Source organism: Poromitra crassiceps, assembly GCF_964638095.1.
Source record: "Poromitra crassiceps genome assembly, chromosome: 15".
Lineage (NCBI taxonomy): Eukaryota > Metazoa > Chordata > Actinopteri > Beryciformes > Melamphaidae > Poromitra > Poromitra crassiceps.
This window is the reverse complement of record NC_139634.1, coordinates 22,073,509-22,092,261: the sequence shown is the minus strand read 5'-3', so window position 1 is coordinate 22,092,261 and position 18,753 is coordinate 22,073,509. Positions and strand designations below refer to the sequence as shown.

The following is an 18,753-nucleotide window of genomic DNA, read 5'->3' as shown; positions in this document are numbered from 1 at the left end:
GGTGGCTTATTAACATATGTTCCTGCGGTGTGATGAACTCAAAATGCATATTTATGTTGGGATTCCAGGGTCTTTAAATGTGTTTGAACGTCATGAAACGAATCCAGTAAAAAAACGACGACTGATTTGATTCCTGTCCCTCTATCCCCCAGGCCCTACAGGCAGCATTCATCCTGCCCTCCAATGTGGATCAAGCTGAGGCTCAGAGCCGCTGGCAAGACGCTCACCTCAACCCGGACCAGAGAGACTTCAACCTGGCTGACCAAAAGTTCAAAGAGGTGGCCAACCAAGTGAACAATGATATTAACAAGGTAACCAGTCACGGTCGCTGCTGCTGCTACTACTGCTGCAGTAGCACATATAGTAGGGTTACTGTAGAGGTGCACTATATATCTATACATATTATGATAAATGCAACAGAGAAACTTTAACATTGGAGACCTGAAGTGTGGGCCTGCTGGCCTCCACGTTCCTTAATATGGTCATGATGAAATGGTATATATGTGTTTGTAGGTGTGTATGCCGATCGGCCTCCACACTTCTTTCCCAGACAACAACCTCCAGCTGATGGTCCAATCAGGAGCCAAGGGATCGACTGTTAACACCATGCAGGTACCCCCCCCCCCCCCCCCCCTTCCCATTAAGCGTTTTTCTCTAGAGATTAAATGGTTTCCATCACCAAAACTTGTTTTCTCCCACAAAACCAAAATGACCGTTAGGACGTGTCCACATAGCATTTATCACAGTTTTTTATGCCTCCGCCGGCGATAGCCAGGCCGGAGGCATTATGGATCCGGGTTGTCCGTCCGTACGGCCGTACGTCCGTCCGTACGTCCGTCCGTACGATGTTTGTTAACGCGATATCTGAGGAACGCCTGGACGGAATTTAATCAAATTTGCCTCAAACATCGACTTAGACTCAAGGATGATTTGATTAGATTTTGGTGGTCAAAGGTCAAAGTTCAAGGTCACTGTGACCTCTCGAACGCCATTTTCAAGCTTGTTAACGCGATATCTCAGGAATGCCTTGACGGAATTTAATCAAACTTGTCTCAAACATCGACTTGGACTCAAGAATGAACTGATTAGATTTTGGTGGTCAAAGGTCAAAGGTCAAGGTCACTGTGACCTCTCGAATGCCATTTTCAAGCTTGTTAACACGATATCTCAGGAATGCCTTGACGGAATTTAATCAAACTTGTCTCAAACATGGACTTGGACTCAAGGATGAACTGATTACATTTTGGTGGTCAAAGGTCAAGGTCACTGTGACCTCTCAAACGCCATTTTCCAGCTTGTTAACGCGATATCTCATGAATACCTTGACGGAATTTCATCAAATTTGCCTCAAACATCTACCGTAAATTCCGGACTATAAGCCGCGGCTTTTTTCCCGTTTTTTGGCCTTTTTTGCCCCCTGCGGCTTATATAACGGTGCGTCTTATCTATGGATTTTTTCCAAAAAAAAAAAAAAATCTCTCTTTTTTAGCACTCTTTCTAACTATAAATCCACTTCTGTTTTAATTTCCTCTCTTGCCCTCTTTTAACAACATAACATAACATAACATAACACAACACAGGTAAGCAGAAAGAAAAAGACGAAGCAATCACGCCATGAATGAGGAAATGACTCACCTGCTGGAGGCTGGAGATACACCGCTTGGGCTAAACTTTTACTCCGTGAAACACTATCGATTAAGTCCGACATCGCTCAGAGGTTTTGAGCAGCTTGAAAACAAGTTTGAAAACGTGCAGAAGTCCATCCACTCACTCACTAAAGAAAATAATGCAACCGTGAAGAGTTTCACTCGTGTCCAGCCATCTGGCCGAGTTAGAGCCGAAGTCCCGAACACAGTGAGAAAACCTCCCGAAGCTGCTGCTGCCTGCTGCAGCGGGGTGCATATTGTCCGGCCAGCCGACCGAGAGGCATGCGAGCCGGGCACTATTAAACAGTTGGGGTGTGTGAGGTGGCTGGCTGTGGAGGTGGCGGTTTCTCCTCCTCCTCCTTTCTCCCGCACACCGGGCGCCTCGGCCACGTCCAGACCCCGGCCTGCCACCGAGGGCCATCTTCATCTGCCTACTCCGCTGGCCCGACCGTCAACTCATCCTCCAGGCTGCGGGGAAGAAGCCCCTCACCGTCCGCGTTGGTGCAACAGAAACGCGCAACATACAACAGCATCATCGAGTCAATGGATATCGCTTTGGCGTACTGTACCCAGCGAGACTCGTCATAACCATTGATGGACAGCGGCGGAACAAGAGCTCAAAGTGAAACTGCCGAATATCTTTTGAGTTGGACTGGTCAATAGTACTGTGAGTAACTAAAATAAAAAAATAAAAAACGGAATTCTCTCTTCTTTAGCACTCTTTCTAACTATAAATCCACTTCTGTTTTAATTTCCTCTCTTGCCCTCTTTTCACCACACCGCGGACACTGTGTGCACTGTAAAAAAAACAAAAAATACCACAATGTGTGATTTTGTCTGGGGATTAGTGACCTGACTTTTGTTTTGTTGAAATGTTAATAAATGGGAGCTTCCCCAAACAGTCATCTATTTCCCGACAATCCCCTCTGTGCACGAAGCCTTTCATATGGTAATTAAACATCAAAACACCCGCGGCTTATAGTCCGGTGCGGCTTATAGAAGAAAAAAATAGTCACCTTTGAAGGTGCGGCTTATAGACCGGTGCGTCTTATAGTCCGGAATTTACGGTACTTAGACTCAAGGATGAACTGATTACATTTTGGTGGTCAAAAGTAAAAGGTCAAGGTCACTGTCACCTCTCGAACGCCATTTTCAAGCTTGTTAACGTGATATCTCAGGAATGCCTTGACGGAATTTAATCAAACTTGTCTCAAACATCGACTTGGACTCAAGGATGAACTGATTAAATTTTGCTGGTCAAAGGTCAAAGGTCATGGTCACTGTGACCTCTCAAACGCCATTTTCCAGCTTGTTAACGCGATATCTCACGAATGCCTTGGCGGACTTTCATCAAATTTGCCTCAAACATCGCCTTAGACTCAAGGATGATCTGATTAGACTTTGGTGGTCAAAGTTCAAAGGTCAAGGTGAGCTCTCGAACGCCATTTTCAAGCTTGTTAACGCGATATCTCAGGAATGCCTTGACGGAATTTATTCAAACTTGTCTCAAACACCGACTTGGACTCAAGGATGAACTGATTACATTTTGGTGGTCAAAGTTCAAGGTCACTGTGACCTCTCACACGCCCAATTTCCAAGCTCTGTAATGCAACATCACAGGAGCGCCTTGACGGAATCTCTTCCAATTTGCCTCAAATGGCGATTTGGACCCCAGAATGAACTAATGGCGGAGGCATAAGTCCGCGTTGCGGTCGTTCTAGTTTGTTTTTGTTTTTTGTTTTTTGTTTCCCCTTGAGCGCTTTTTGTGAGGAGAAAGACGGCTATGGAAATGGCCAGCTTCTCCATCATTGCAATTGGTTTGCTGGAAAAAGCGGTTTGCGTCACCCAGCGCTGTTCTGAAAAGTTTTAACATTTCGTAACCTTTGAAAGTGCTCCGCTTTGGGGGAAAAAATAAATAATCCAGCTCTTTTCTGGAGCGGCCGCCTTTGTGCACCTTGTGGCTGCCTCCTGTTGCTTTTAATGAGGGAAGGGCGCTGGAGCTGAGAACAAAACACTATGGACACACAGTCCACACTTCCCCTACTATTCTCAGCCCTCTGTGACTATATGGACACACAGTCTTAACCTACTATTCTCAGCCCTCTGTGACTATATGGACACACAGTCTTACCCTACTATTCTCAGCCCTTTGTGACTATATGGACACACAGTCTTACCCTACTATTCTCAGCCCTTTGTGACTATGGACACACAGCCTTACCCTACTATTCTCAGCCCTCTGTGACTATATGGACACACAGTCTTACCCTACTATTCTCAGCCCTCTGTGACTATATGGACACACAGTCTTACCCTACTATTCTCAGCCCTCTGTGACTATATGGACACACAGTCTTACCCTACTATTCTCAGCCCTCTGTGACTATATGGACACACAGTCTTACCCTACTATTCTCAGCCCTTTGTGACTATATGGACACACAGTCTTACCCTACTATTCTCAGCCCTCTGTGACTATATGGACACACAGTCTTACCCTACTATTCTCAGCCCTTTGTGACTATGGACACACAGTCTTAACCTACTATTCTCAGCCCTTTGTGACTATATGGACACACAGTCTTACCCTACTATTCTCAGCCCTTTGTGACTATATGGACACACAGTCTTACCCTACTATTCTCAGCACTTTGTGACTATATGGACACACAGTCTTACCCTACTATTCTCAGCCCTCTGTGACTATGGACACACAGTCTTAACCTACTATTCTCAGCCCTTTGTGACTATATGGACACACAGTCTTAGGCTAGTAACCTAGAAAATCAAACTATTTGCTTTAATAGTATAATATACCCAGTGTGCTCATGTGGGTATTTATCAAGGATTACATGGAGTCACATTTTGCCTGAAAACACTGCCCTGATGTGTGTGTTTGCTTGCTTGTTTGTTTCAGATCTCGTGTTTGCTAGGTCAGATTGAGCTGGAGGGCCGTCGGCCACCACTGATGCCCTCTGGTAAATCGTTGCCCTGCTACCAGCCATATGACTCGTTGCCTGGTGCAGGGGGCTTCGTTTCTGGACGGTTCCTCACGGGCATCAAACCACAGGTAGAAGAAGAGTGTGTGTTGTGTGGAAGATTCATGTGATGTGGCAACATACTCCCTAGCAGTGGTACTCAACCTTTTCCCTACTCAAGAACCACATTGACAAAAAAAAATCTTTGCAAGAGCCACAATCCAAAAAAGTCCCTTTCCTCCCATTACTTATTCTTAGATGTTTATTTTAAGTAGGATTAAGTCCTACTTAAAATAAATAAATAAACGAGTCACAACCTCGGGTTGAGTATCACTCTGCATTTGTTCTCAAAGTGGGGTCTGGGGGTCCTTGAGGGGAAATCATTTATTTTCACTATAATTCCATCCATAATGTATGACTATTTTTGGTCATTGGTTTCATACACTTTCTGTAATAAAACATTTAAAAACAAAAATATTACACAAAATCTTATCAAATGGGGGTCTGTGGTCTAATTTGTGTCAGCTTAGGGGTCATCAAATTTGAGGACTGTTTTAGTGAGCTTGATACCATTTTACACTGTAACCATCTACGTAAATGGTTAAGTGTTGTGGGAAGCAAGCTGCCAAATGCCACAAGTGAAAGCATTCTAGTGGTCGCTAGAGCTGTGCATCTTCACTGATCTCACGATTCGATACGATTCGATTATACAAGTCTACGATTCGATTCGATTCGATTATACGATGCATCTTAAATCGATGCATCACTTTTTCCGCAATACATGATTTATTTTTTCTCACTTTCTTTTTTCTCACTGTGTGGCTACTTTTAAAATAAAAGTGCATTTGGAATTGCATTGAATTATGATCCATAATTAAAATAAACAACTGCATGTACTTACATTCTATTTTATTTGATTATTAAAAAAAAAAAAAAAAAAAAAAAAAAATTAAATAATCGATTTTTGATATTTGTTAATCGATTCAGAATCGTCCTATTAAGCATCGCGATGCATCTCTGAATCGATTATTTTCGGCAGCTCTAGTGGTTGCGCATCCTTTCATCATGAGCATTATTATAACTAGGGCTGCAGTGATGCATCATTAGTGATTACACTGACTATGAAAATGTTTTGTTTTAGCTGTGGCAAGCCCAAATCCCAAATGTGAGCATTAGGTAAAAAAAAAAACATTGAAACAGAGCACCTTTAGCTTGTGAATACTGTAAACAGAAAATCAATAACATGGTGTTTTGTTGATGGTGTAATGCTGCGACAGCACACCACAACAGTTTCATCATTTCGTATGAAACGATCCCAATCGCAACTTGACATATGAGTTATCTAAACTTGATGAACCCATTAGCTAGATGGCATGTAATAATCATATTGCATGCAAGTCTTTGCATTTGATTGATTGATTGATTGATTGATTGATTGAATTTATTATGGATATAAAAGACAGCAAAATCCAAGGGATGTACATGTAAAAGTGCGGACACTTATTTCCAACATGGTCCCTGGTCTTGAAAAATAGGACATACAGTAACATATCTCAGTAACTAGGGATGCACGAACGATCGGCACGTGACCGGAAATGGCCGATTTTCACGTGATCGGCCTCGATCGGTGATCTGCGCCGGTCACTCTAAATAGCCGATTCTGTGAGCCGATTTTCACATGACGTGCGCGCACCCCAAAGCACCGAGACAGGCACCCAGCCACCACGCCACACACGCCAGCATACCTTCCTCGTTGTGGATTTTTTTCACCGTCAGTGAAGTAGACAAAGCTCGCAGTTTGTCACATGCAAGTCGAAAATAAGCCGTGGAGACAGAGATGCGGCCGAGTCCCGCTCGGCTGGAGTCCAGTCTGAGCGGCTCGCTTCACCTCACTGGCCCCTCTCTCTCTGCTCTCTTTTCCCGGGAAGCGGTCCTCCAGCAACCCGCCACCGCGCACAGCCGGCTTGGCGAGGTGAACGTGAGCATTGTGTCCAGTATAACCATTCCCCGACCTGCCTTTTCCATTCCACATCAGCGCTGCTGCCTCAGCCTGTCACTCATGTTGCAATGTGGTGGATACAGGAGAGACTATTTGTTTCGTATTGCAAATAGAACGACATGAGAACGACGGACATAATAATAAAAATGCAAGTGTGCAACGTTTTCTGTGCGTGATGATATTTTTTCGGATGGCAGATAAAAATACGCATACCAAACTTCGGACTGTGTGTAAACTCCGCCTGATATTCAGACTGAAGATCGTTACTGTAACTCATAAACTAATTTCCCCTCTACTCAAGAGGACTGGTCTGGAGCCAGTCTATAAACTCCTTGTCCATGGATCATTTTGATGTTCTGTTGCACCTGTTTTCTTTTGGAAAAGTAAATGCATGATAGCTGTGGGATATAGGCTATTGGATTTAATTTAATTTTTGTATTCATTGTATTTGCACAAAAAAGCTCTGTCCAGTAGCCTAACCTGGAACACTTTTATTTTGAGATGTGTTTGAGTGAGATGGTCCTACTTCATTGTTTATTTGTTTATTTGGATCCCCATTAGATGTAAGAATTGTTCTATGAATCTTAATTTTCAAACAAAGTTACAAAAATGTTTGTGTAAGCTGTCAATTGTTGTTTTTAGAAAAAAAAATCGGAATCGGCAAAAATCGGTATCGGCAAGTCAGACTATTCAAAAATCGGAAATCGGAATCGGCCAAGAAAATGGCAATCGGTGCATCCCTATCAGTAACATATATCTATCTATCTATCTATCTATAAAATTGAGTATGTGGACTTTGTTTGTTTCAAGTTCTGTGTTCGGCCACAGCTATGCCGTTTTATGTGCGATCGGGCTGAAACCTTCAGGGTGTGTAAAGGGCACCCGTGCAGGTGACCTGACGGAGCCGGATTGTTTAATTAGGCTAATTAGGCTAATGATGTGATGTCATCAATGATGATGTCAAAAGTGATGTCATAAGGGCCCACACACACAAGGAGGCATTGTGACAAGACTGATCAGTGATGTCACACATACACACACAAGGAGGCATTGTGACAAGACTGATCAGTGATGTCATACGGGGGCACACACATACACTGATGATGTCATCAGTGATGAGATAATGGGGCACACACACAAGGAGTCATTGTGACATCACTGATGCAATAACATTGTGAGCAACACACACACCCTGGCTTGTCTTTCTCAGTCTGCCATAAGAATCTGGTGCTCTTTATTCCAGGTATGTTAAAATATTTAAGTAGATCTGTACACTGGAACTCAACCTAAAAGCTATCTGTAATACATAAATTTAGCCATTTAGATTAAAATAGGAAAATAATCAATAACAATCCTAAATATGACACAATTAATCGTATGTCTTTCCCAATGTTTTTCTCAATTGCAGGAATTTTTCTTCCACTGTATGGCTGGCAGAGAGGGCCTGGTGGACACAGCTGTCAAAACCTCCAGATCAGGTTACCTGCAGAGGTAAAAACATAAGCTCCCTAATAACACAAAAGTCTGTTTCTAGACTGTGGCTGGCACACAAAAAAAGAAAAGGAAAATGAGACTGCATGACTTGCCTCGCTGGTGCTAGCCACAAAAACAAAGGCGAATTCTAGCCACAGCTTAAACAAACACCGTTATAGGAAGAGGAGCCATAGGAAAAACGACACATCATCATTAAAATTTTAGACACAGAGTGTTTTCACTCCCAGTTAGTTTCCAGCAGTTACAAGTTTGCCGCATAGTTGGGGCTATTTGACCAACTGAGAACACAGAAATTTTACTTTTAAAGTAGATTCATGTTTCTGCGTGTAATTGTTGTCTGTGAGTTTCTCTAAAGCCTGCGAGTTCTCATAAAAATTCTCAGTGTTCGTTAATCGGTGTCTCAAATTATGCCGTTTTGGGTGACGTTCTTGAATTTGAGGAATTGGGCGTGGAAACACCTGACTTGAATCTGCTTTCATCTCCTCTCTTCTCTCTCCGTGCTTGTATTATTGCATGTATTAGGTGTGTTATAAAGCACCTGGAGGGGCTGGTGGTTCAGTATGATCTGACGGTGCGGGACAGCGATGGATCTGTGGTCCAGTTCCTGTACGGCGAAGACGGGCTGGACGTCCCCAAGACTCAGTTCCTTCAGCCCAGACAGTTCCCCTTCATAGAGAACAACTACGAGGTAAAGTGCACACCGGCGACAACAATGCACGTGCACACACCAGAGATGGGGACTTGGACTCTAGTTGCACTTTAGTCGCACACAGTGACTTGAGACTTGACTTCACACTCGTCCTCAAAAGACAACACTTGAATCGGTCTCAAGATTTGGGACTCGTGTCGGGAACAATCTTTATTTTTATTTTTTCCCTTCGTTTTAGCTATGCAGTGTTTAAGCAGACCGGATGGCATGCAGCAGGTGATAGAACACTCATCCGTAAGAGACTTGAGACTTGACTTGGACTTGTGACCAAAGACTTGAGACCTAACTTGGGCTCTAGCTCAAAGACTCAAAAATGACTTGTGAGCATCTCTGGCACATCCCCACGATGGATGGACACTGATCCACATTCGACAATGAAAGTGGATGGAGAAAGACTGCAGCCTTGTCAAATTCAGTGCTTCCTCCTCAGTGGGCGACACTGGCCAAAATGGCTGCTACAGTGACGGTGTAGTTCATGGGCCCTACGGCACTCCAACATGGCCACTGGGGATAAATATGTACTACACACAAAAACACTCTCTGAGCATTCTAATCTTGAACTACATTGCTTTCCTCAGTGATTGGATAAATATGATGACACATCTTGTAGACCAGGGGTTCCCAAACTTACAGGGGAAAATCTTCCAAGGACCCCCTCATAAGCGCAACATTGATTAGATGTCATTGTATTGGAACCATCTGCATTCTAAAACTATAATATAATAATATAAAACTATAAATCATACCTGCCAACATTGGGCTGTGAAAAAGAGGGAGATTTTCTGGGGGTATCGGTGAATGGCTTACCCTCAATGTTGTGTCTTTGACATTTAATCTAAACATTCTAAAGCTAATGTTTAGTAAGTGCTTCAACTTTAAAATAATGAACGTATTCAAATCATTGTCAGAAACCTCTGAACAAATCATAGCAAGTTATCATAAGAGTCTTGAGTAATTGGAGTATTTAGGCCTGATATTTAAAATGACTGCGTAGGTTGAGGCGATGTCTCGTTGTGTTTAGGGATGCTCCGATCCACGTTTTTCGCCTCCGATATCGATACCGATATGTGGGGGGCCAGTATCGGCCGATACCGAGTACCGATCCGATACCAGTGCTTGACATTAACGGCTGTCCAGTTGCCCTTGGCAACCATAAAAAAAAAAGGCCTGTGGTTGCCTCAGTGGCAACCACATTTTAAACAACAGGGACAGCAAACAGCAAAATATGCACCCCAAAATAAACATGTTTCTTATATTCCTAAAACCCTAAATCAATATTAATAAATCACACACAGACTCTCTCTCTCATCTCCCCCATGCAGCCCTGCAGTCGCTAGGCATCAGCTTTTGGTTGCCGAAACTGTAATATGGTTGCCATTCTTAGTCACCTTATATTTAAGATACTACGCACTTCGTCAACTGGCATGGGTTGGTGGTACAATATGGAAATGATTCCTGTCAGAGAATCCTTTGTTGTTTGAGGTTTGATTATTTCCATGAACTGAGTTGAACATACAGATATTACAGGATTTGAAATAAACATAAGCAAATAAGTTTATTGAGTTTAATGTAAATCCAACAAATATGACAGTTATTTATGTTATACAATAGCTAAGTACACTGTGTATTGATATAAGTAACTAACCTCTCTTGTTTAGCACATATTAACAGATTGTCTTAATAAGGGAGAGTAATAAACATTTCAACTGTGTCCATACACCAATAAAGCAATACAGAATTAGGCTACTATTATTAGCGCACAATAATCAACATTAGCCTACATAATCCTACATTAGCCTGAACAGCACTGATAATAAAGTAAGGTAACTTCATCTGAAAAGTAGGCTACTTAAACCGTCAGTCAATTGAACAAGACCGTCGCAAGTAGGCTTAGGCTATTCTAAACAAACAAACAGAATGAGGTAGAATTATTCACAACAGAAGTATCACAGCTTACATGTAGGCTATGTGCTCACGCAAACTTCAGGGTTATAGACAGTCCATATTATTGTCTCTGCACAGCGTTTCACCGACAGGTTGTCTCTGGACAGCATGCAACATGTGCTCGTTAACGATCGTTAACTAGCTGCGGAGTCGGAGTTGCTCTCAAGCACGGCTGCGTCAAGGAGATGAGAGAGGGAGAGAGAGGGTCCGTGTGTGTGATGTCAGCTTATCAACAGGGCAGCCCTGTGTCAAACTGGTTGGCGTAGCTTGCATGAAATACCTCCAAATAGGTGATCCTTTGGCTTGCTCCATGCTGTTAGCTGCTCCTGCCTAGCCTACATCAGCTTGTTTGGAAACAGTCTACCCCAGGCGTGCTGAGCACGTTGCTAGCGTATGACGTCACACGCTGCACACACATAGAATTAGAGTGAATAGAATGGCCCCTATGGATCGGTCTATGGATCGGGCCATTTGCCACCGATACCCGATCTAGAATTTTGTGCTATATCGGGGCCGATACCCGATACCAGTATCGGATCGGCGCATCCCTAGTTGTGTTCTGCTCTAGAACCCAAACCTGTAGTTTAGAGCCGCAGCACCGTCCTTTGGTGAGGCAGGCCATTGAGATATATGGGCGATTTTACCCCACTTGCGCGCCAGCCGTATAACATTCTGTGGGCGTTCCCACACATGCCGACTGTCTCTACGTATTAGCATAAAGTGGGCATGTCCATAATGGGGAGAAAAAAGAGTCAACCATGTTGTTTTTCTCTCCCCATTAGGTGATCAGGAAGGCCCAGGCTCTAGATCAGGTTTTGTTGCAGTTGGACCCCCAGGCAGCCAATCAGCACTTCGCAGCAGTCCAGCGCTGGAAAACGAAGAGAGAGGGGGCGTGTCCACGGCAAGGTACAACCCAACCTGTGGAAAGGCAATATTACAATCTGATGTGTTCGCTGCTTTCAGTTTTGTCAGATCATGTACGTTGTGGAACGTTGAACGTTCATGAGTCATTCAGAATATTAAAGGATCACTTTGCCCATTTTCAACCCGCTTTGTATCATTACATTGTCGGTAGTGCCGGGCGGCAGTGGTTTAGTGGTCCCTGGAGAAGTGGGACTACTCTTCATTTACTTCAAAACCTGGGAACTGTCATGGACACTTCCAAGTGCTGGAAAATGAGGACTCCCACAAGATGATGATTATGACGATGAACAAGGTTTAGGTGAAATGCAGGTTTAGGTGAGTTTCTGCCGGCAAATGAAAGGGGAGTTTTGGGAAGGTGAACAAGGTGAATTTCCATATACTACCCACATTGTAATGATATCAAGCTGGTTGAAAATTGGCAAAGTGATCCTTAAATAAGAAACTCTTTCAGGTTGCCTTTATAAACATCTGCCATGTGCTACTTAACCAGTGTAGGAAATTAAAAACTATTTTGGGGGCAACCCCCACTGTTTAAAAAATGGGGGCATTTACCGTACACAGTTTTGGTGGCACTTTTAAAAATAGTAATTGGTGCATAAAGTTGCTAAAGCGTAGTGTGAACAACAGGACTGTTTGTTTGAGTGTGTTCTTCGTCTTCTTCTGACAACCAGCTTGCCAGTGCTGAGTGTGTTTTAGAGATGGAAATGGAAGTGGAAATTAAATGAATTGAATGAAAATACAATTATCGATGTCGGATGATCATGGTTTTTTGGGGCATTCTGAGATTTCTTGCTGCATTTTTGCCCTTGCCCCTGGCTAAATTCCTACACTGTAGTTACCGTACTTAGCATATTATTTAGCGTATTCATCTATGAATCAGGAGCGTTCCTGCTGTTCTCCCAGAAGAAGATGGGCAAACTGAAACAGGCTGAAGGAGGACAAGCGGTGCAGACCAACGGCAGAGGCAATGCAACACAACAGGTATTCATACACATTTATTGGAACAGATTCAAATATTTAATTAATAAATATAAACTGTGACATGCTCTTTCCAGCCTCGTTGCATTTGGTGTGAGATAATCAAACTGAAGTCTAATATAACTACACTCCCTCCCCAGCTGGTGGAGCGCTGGCGTTCGCTGGACACAGACAACCAATTAAAATACCGCAGAAAGTCGTCTCACTGCCCAGATCCCAGTCTGAGTGTGCTGAGGCCTGACATCTGCTTCGGATCAGTGTCCGAAAACTTCCACAGTATCACAGAGAAGTACCTGCAAAACACAGCCGGGAGGCGCCAAGACAGCCTAGATGCCAGCAGGTGTGTATCTGTGGGTGCGTGTGTGTGTGTGTGTGTGTATCAGGGTCGCAAATGAGCGGGGGTTCAAATATCAAATTGCCCTTGGAATTGGGATGACAGGGCCTTTAAATGCCCCTATAACATAAAGAGTTAACTTTCTGTATTCTAATGTTACTGCAATTTGCAGTGTCGGATTTGATGCAATTGGGACACGTGCTGTTCAATATTAAGAAACTTTTATTTATTTATTTTTTATTTATTTTATTTATTTGCATGTTTTTAGCGGGGTGTTCCTATCTGGAGGAAACCCCAGGGGAGCATGGGGAGAACTTGCAAACTCCGCACAGAAAGGCCCTTTTGATGAGCCCACCTGAGCAGTAGGCACTGGGGATATAGGGATGGGGACACACCCTCAGCGCCCACAACGTCCCAGGCGGGAATCGAACCGGGAATTTAATCGAATATTAATACACTTTGACTAAACAAGCCGCTCTGACCGGGGCTGTTTGCTGTAGGCGCTGTCACAACACAGCGGGGCGGGTCTTCAGGGCTCTGACGTCACAGTGGGGCGGGGCTTCAGGGCTCTGACTGGCAAGGCGGGCCGGGAGCGTGAGCCCCGCTCGGTTGAACTGCACGAGAATGACTAACGAGCACACACACTAGCCAATAGGAGCATAGACACTATGCTCCTTGCTGAGGAGCGTATCGATGCAGAATGCTACGGTATTGTTACAGTGGCCGATGATGCTGTGACGCCAGACAGTGTCAGGCAAACTGTTAACTCTGTCTTGTCTTTAATAACCTCCTCTTCTTCAAACTGTTTACTCTGTCTGGTCTGTCTGCGTTCAATCTCCCTGTGCTGTTTAATAATTTGTCCAGACTTCATGTGTGGAAATGGCTAACGTGGCTCCATGCTAAAAATTAGTGTACACTATCTAGAGTTATAGGGGCTCCATGCTAACACTTTAGCGTACACTATGTAGAGTGACAGTAGCTCCATGCTAACAGTTAGCGTACACTATGTAGAGTTATAGTGGCTCCATGCTAACACTTTAGCATAAACTATGTAGAGTTATAGTGGCTCCATGCTAACACTTTAGCGTACACTATGTAGAGTGATAGTAGGCTCCATGCTAACACTTTATCTCACTGTGTCTGTGCCTGCAGCCTTCGTCAGCTGTTGCGTTACAAGTGGCAGCGTTCACTGTGTGATCCGGGGGAAGCGGTGGGTTTGTTGGCAGCCCAGTCGATAGGCGAGCCCTCCACCCAGATGACACTCAACACCTTCCACTTTGCTGGCAGGGGAGAAATGAACGTCACTCTGGGAATACCTAGGTACTGTCCGCCCATTCACTTACTCATTATTCACTTATCTGCTCATTAAGAATGTCTTAAATGATCTAAATTCGATCCTTCCTCTTCTCTCTCTCTCTGAATACATTTACATGGACTGCAATATTCCCATATTAACACGATTAAGACAATACTCTGAATAAGACACTGCCATCTAAACGGCATTTCCTGATTACATTAACCCGAATAAGACGTGGAGTATTCCGATATTAGTCGCATTATTGAAGTGCATAATTGTAAACATTTATACAGCTTAATCCCACCATGACAGCCTATCAGAGTTTTCACAGCATTGTGCGACACGCACGGCAGTCAAACTGCTTGACGACACTCCCTTTCTAAAGGAGTACTCAAGTCGGGGCAGCAGCAGGGAAAGTTCACTCCCTTTCTAAAGGAGCACTCAAGTCGGGGCAGCAGCAGGGAAAGTTCACTCCCTTTCTAGAGGAGCACTCTAGTCGGTGCAGCAGCAGGGAAAGTTCACTCCCTTTCTAAAGGAGCACTCAAGTCGGGGCAGCAGCAGGGAAAGTTCACTCCCTTTCTAAAGGAGCACTCAAGTCGGGGCAGCAGCAGGGAAAGTTCACTCCCTTTCTAAAGGAGCACTCTAGTCGGTGCAGCAGCAGGGAAAGTTCACTCCCTTTCTAAAGGAGCACTCAAGTCGGTGCAGCAGCAGGGAAAGTTCACTCCCTTTCTAAAGGAGCACTCTAGTCGGTGCAGCAGCAGGGAAAGTTCACTCCCTTTCTAAAGGAGCACTCAAGTCGGTGCAGCAGCAGGGAAAGTTCACTCCCTTTCTAAAGGAGCACTCAAGTCGGGGCAGCAGCAGGGAAAGTTCACTCCCTTTCTAAAGGAGCACTCAAGTCGGGGCAGCAGCAGGGAAAGTTCACTCCCTTTCTAAAGGAGCACTCTAGTCGGTGCAGCAGCAGGGAAAGTTCACTCCCTTTCTAAAGGAGCACTCAAGTCGGTGCAGCAGCAGGGAAAGTTCACTCCCTTTCTAAAGGAGCACTCAAGTCGGGGCAGCAGCAGGGAAAGTTCACTCCCTTTCTAGAGGAGCACTCAAGTCGGGGCAGCAGCAGGGAAAGTTCACTCCCTTTCTAAAGGAGCACTCAAGTCGGGGCAGCAGCAGGGAAAGTTCACTCCCTTTCTAAAGGAGCACTCAAGTCGGGGCAGCAGCAGGGAAAGTTCACTCCCTTTCTAAAGGAGCACTCAAGTCGGGGCAGCAGCAGGGAAAGTTCACTCCCTTTCTAAAGGAGCACTCTAGTTAGTCGGGGCAGCAGCAGGGAAAGTTCACTCCCTTTCTAAAGGAGCACTCAAGTCAGAGCAGCAGCGGGGAAAGTTCACTCCCCTCTTTCACTTGCCATGGGCTGCCTTCCTCACACCAAGCTGCCCTCTTCTCTCATGTTCCACTTTTGGACTAACACTAGGGTTGCAAACAAATTTCTTACATTTTCCTTAACCGTTAACACGTTAACGATCAATTAATGGGTTAATCATTAAAGTCAAACGGACAAACCCGTCTACAACCCAACCCAACACACACCTGCTGCCAGCCACACACACACATTCTGACAGTGAGTCAGATCTGATCTGCTCAGGAATGCAATGGGTTCTTCCTTGGCCCATGCTGAAAAACAGTCCAGTAGTTTTTCTGTAAAAACATAAACATGAGAATCATACTTTAAAAAGTCAGAAACTTGTTGATTGTACTTAGGTGTTGTTTTGGGATGATTTTGGAATCAATTTGTCTCTGTATATCGCTTGTAAAAAAAAAATCAGGAGGGATGCTATGTGGGCATACGTCTTCAGTCTATGCTCTGTAGATTATGCTCTGTAGCATGTAAACTGGAATATGAATGGAATATTCAGTAAGCAACTGATGTAAACACCTTAATAGAAATATTGTCTAATTTAGATTAAGGTCAATAGACGGATTATTGGAGTTCATGTAAACTTAGTAATTATGTGTCTGTCTCTGGCTCAGACTTCGTGAGATCCTGATGACAGCCAGCCCCAGTATCAAGACTCCTATGATGAGAGTTCCAGTGCTGAACACCAAGAAGGCCTTGAAGAGAGTCAACACACTCCGCAAGAAACTCACCAGGGTCTGTCTGTCTGAGGTACGGATCCACTCTCGTCTCGTCCCCTTAGATTTATTCATCTTTTTTTGTTTTCTCCTTGTCTTCTTTTGTTTCCTCTTGTCTTTTGTCTTCTCATGTCTCCAGAAATAGACACGTGAAAGCAAAATATACATGCTTTTTGTCTTGTCTTGTCTGGTCTTTGTTTTCTCTTGGTTTTCTCTGATTTCTTGCCTTGTCTCGTCTTGTGTTTTCTTTTTTATGCCTCCGCCGGCGATAGCCAGGCCGGAGGCATTATGGATCCGGGTTGTCCGTACGTACGTCCGTCCGTACGGCTGTCCGTCCGTCCGTCCGTACGATGTTTGTTAACGCGATATCTGAGGAACGCCTGGACGGAATTTCATCAAATTTGCCTCAAACATCGACTTAGACTCAAGGATGATCTGATTAGATTTTGGTGGTCAAAGGTCAAGGTCACTGTGACCTCTCGAACGCCATTTTCAAGCTTGTTAATGCGATATCTGAGGAACGCCTGGACGGAATTTCATCAAATTTCCCTCAAACATCGACTTGGACTCAAGGATGATCTGATTAGATTTTGGTGGTCAAAGGTCAAAGGTCAAGGTCACTGTGACCTCTCGAACGCCATTTTCAAGCTTGTTAACGCCATATCTGAGGAACGCCTGGACGGAATTTCATCAAATTTGCCTCAAACATTCAAGAATTCAAATTAAATGCTTTGACATAATCTGTCAAATCAGACATGTCAATCCATTAAATGCACGTTATTAGTAAAGTGCGTCACTCGCTACAAAAATAAAGGCTTTTATGACCCACAGCAGCCAGCAAGTGGCACACACACGCGTGTGCACACAGACACAGTGATTGCCTGCTCCAATGGGTATCAGCACTAGTATATATATATTATATATATGGTATATATATATATATATATATATATATATATATATATATATATATATACGCTAGGCATCTCGTGCGCTTGATTCCTAGGCCTGCACTGTGACCCTCAAATTAAAGATGGAATTCTGCAATGGAAGCACATCATTGTTTAATTTAAAATCCATTGTGGTGGTGTACAGAATTTATCAGCACCAATATATATCGTTCTCTCGGTTCTTCTTTTGTCAACTTCTCCTGTCATTTTTGTCTCGTCTTTTCTCTAAAATGTCTGCATGTGTGCACACATTTCACTGTGCCTGCTTCAGTTATAATTGCGTTTCTAGATTTAAACATTAAAACTAGAGCTCACCATAATAGTAGAGCAGATAAGTGAAAAAATATTTCAAATTGTGATACAAGCATGAAACTTGGCATGAATACTCTCTATAGGTAACTCTTCAAATTTGGCCGATTGGCCATTTGAAAATCCAATATGGCGACCATTTTTCAAGATGGCCATTAAAATATCCAAGAAAATACAGATTTTTCCCTATAAAACCTAGACTATTCACTAGATTTTGCTCAAACGTGGCAATTTCTTATGGTTATGCACAAGATGGCTGGTCAAGGTCATGGTCAAGGTCAAACTTTGCCTATTGTGACCTTGTTTAGTTCTGAGTCCACCGATTACTGACTTTTCCTTGACTATCGACCCGATTTTGATTTCAATAGTCATTAGAAGTTGACACAAATTTATTCTTGCTGTTGAAGCTTGTTAGCATTCACATCCACAGAGTTCTGTGCAGACAAGTCCTGATCTGAAGCATTTGCATCTACCTTTGCAGTCCTTCTTGCATGAACACTTCGTCAACTCCTGGCAACTTGCTGCAATTGGTGCAAGAGTTGTCCAACAAATTTGCCATGAATCTCCATCTTTTGCTCATCCATAGTCAGCAGGGGACTTTATGTCTGGCTGAGGGTCCGTTGCTTGAGCCCAGATAATTCCTGCCTGATAGGCTGCACACTTGACATGTTCTTTAAGGGCTGCCTGTGTCAGTGGAATTGACTCATATGTCCTTTGCTTGCGTGCAAATAGACCAAGCCTGGCCTCGTTAACATTAGTGGTGGCACTAGACCTGTCATACATGAGAACAACAAACCTTTCAAGGACTTGGATGTCTTCATCATCCACTGTTACTGGGTACTGACTCAGCTTGGCAAAGGTCCTGCCAACTTCACCAAACACATTCCACGTCTGCCATGCCCACTTTTTGCCCTTTCCACGAAAGGCCGAGACGACATCACATCCAGTGAAGGCGTGAAAGAACAGTAACGCACTTGATTTCTCGGGCTCCATGGCAGACACTACTTCATGGATAGGAATGCATCTGGCATTGGCTCCTTGGCCATAAGCGACCCACAGTTTCAAAAGACCAA

General features: G+C 43.8%; 1 protein-coding gene across 1 annotated transcript in view; it reads left to right on the top strand.

Annotated features, from left to right (window-relative positions):
- Positions 1 to 18,753, top strand: part of polr1a (RNA polymerase I subunit A) — a 55,393-nt gene that overhangs the window by 13,562 nt on the left and 23,078 nt on the right. Inside the window, exons 20-29 of the mRNA XM_083652360.1 lie at positions 153 to 311; positions 514 to 612; positions 4,564 to 4,716; positions 8,032 to 8,114; positions 8,640 to 8,805; positions 11,553 to 11,676; positions 12,575 to 12,675; positions 12,813 to 13,012; positions 14,159 to 14,326; positions 16,320 to 16,455. Coding sequence (XP_083508486.1) covers positions 153 to 311; positions 514 to 612; positions 4,564 to 4,716; positions 8,032 to 8,114; positions 8,640 to 8,805; positions 11,553 to 11,676; positions 12,575 to 12,675; positions 12,813 to 13,012; positions 14,159 to 14,326; positions 16,320 to 16,455 — 1,389 coding nt within the window. The remainder of the gene's footprint in view (positions 1 to 152; positions 312 to 513; positions 613 to 4,563; positions 4,717 to 8,031; positions 8,115 to 8,639; positions 8,806 to 11,552; positions 11,677 to 12,574; positions 12,676 to 12,812; positions 13,013 to 14,158; positions 14,327 to 16,319; positions 16,456 to 18,753) is intronic.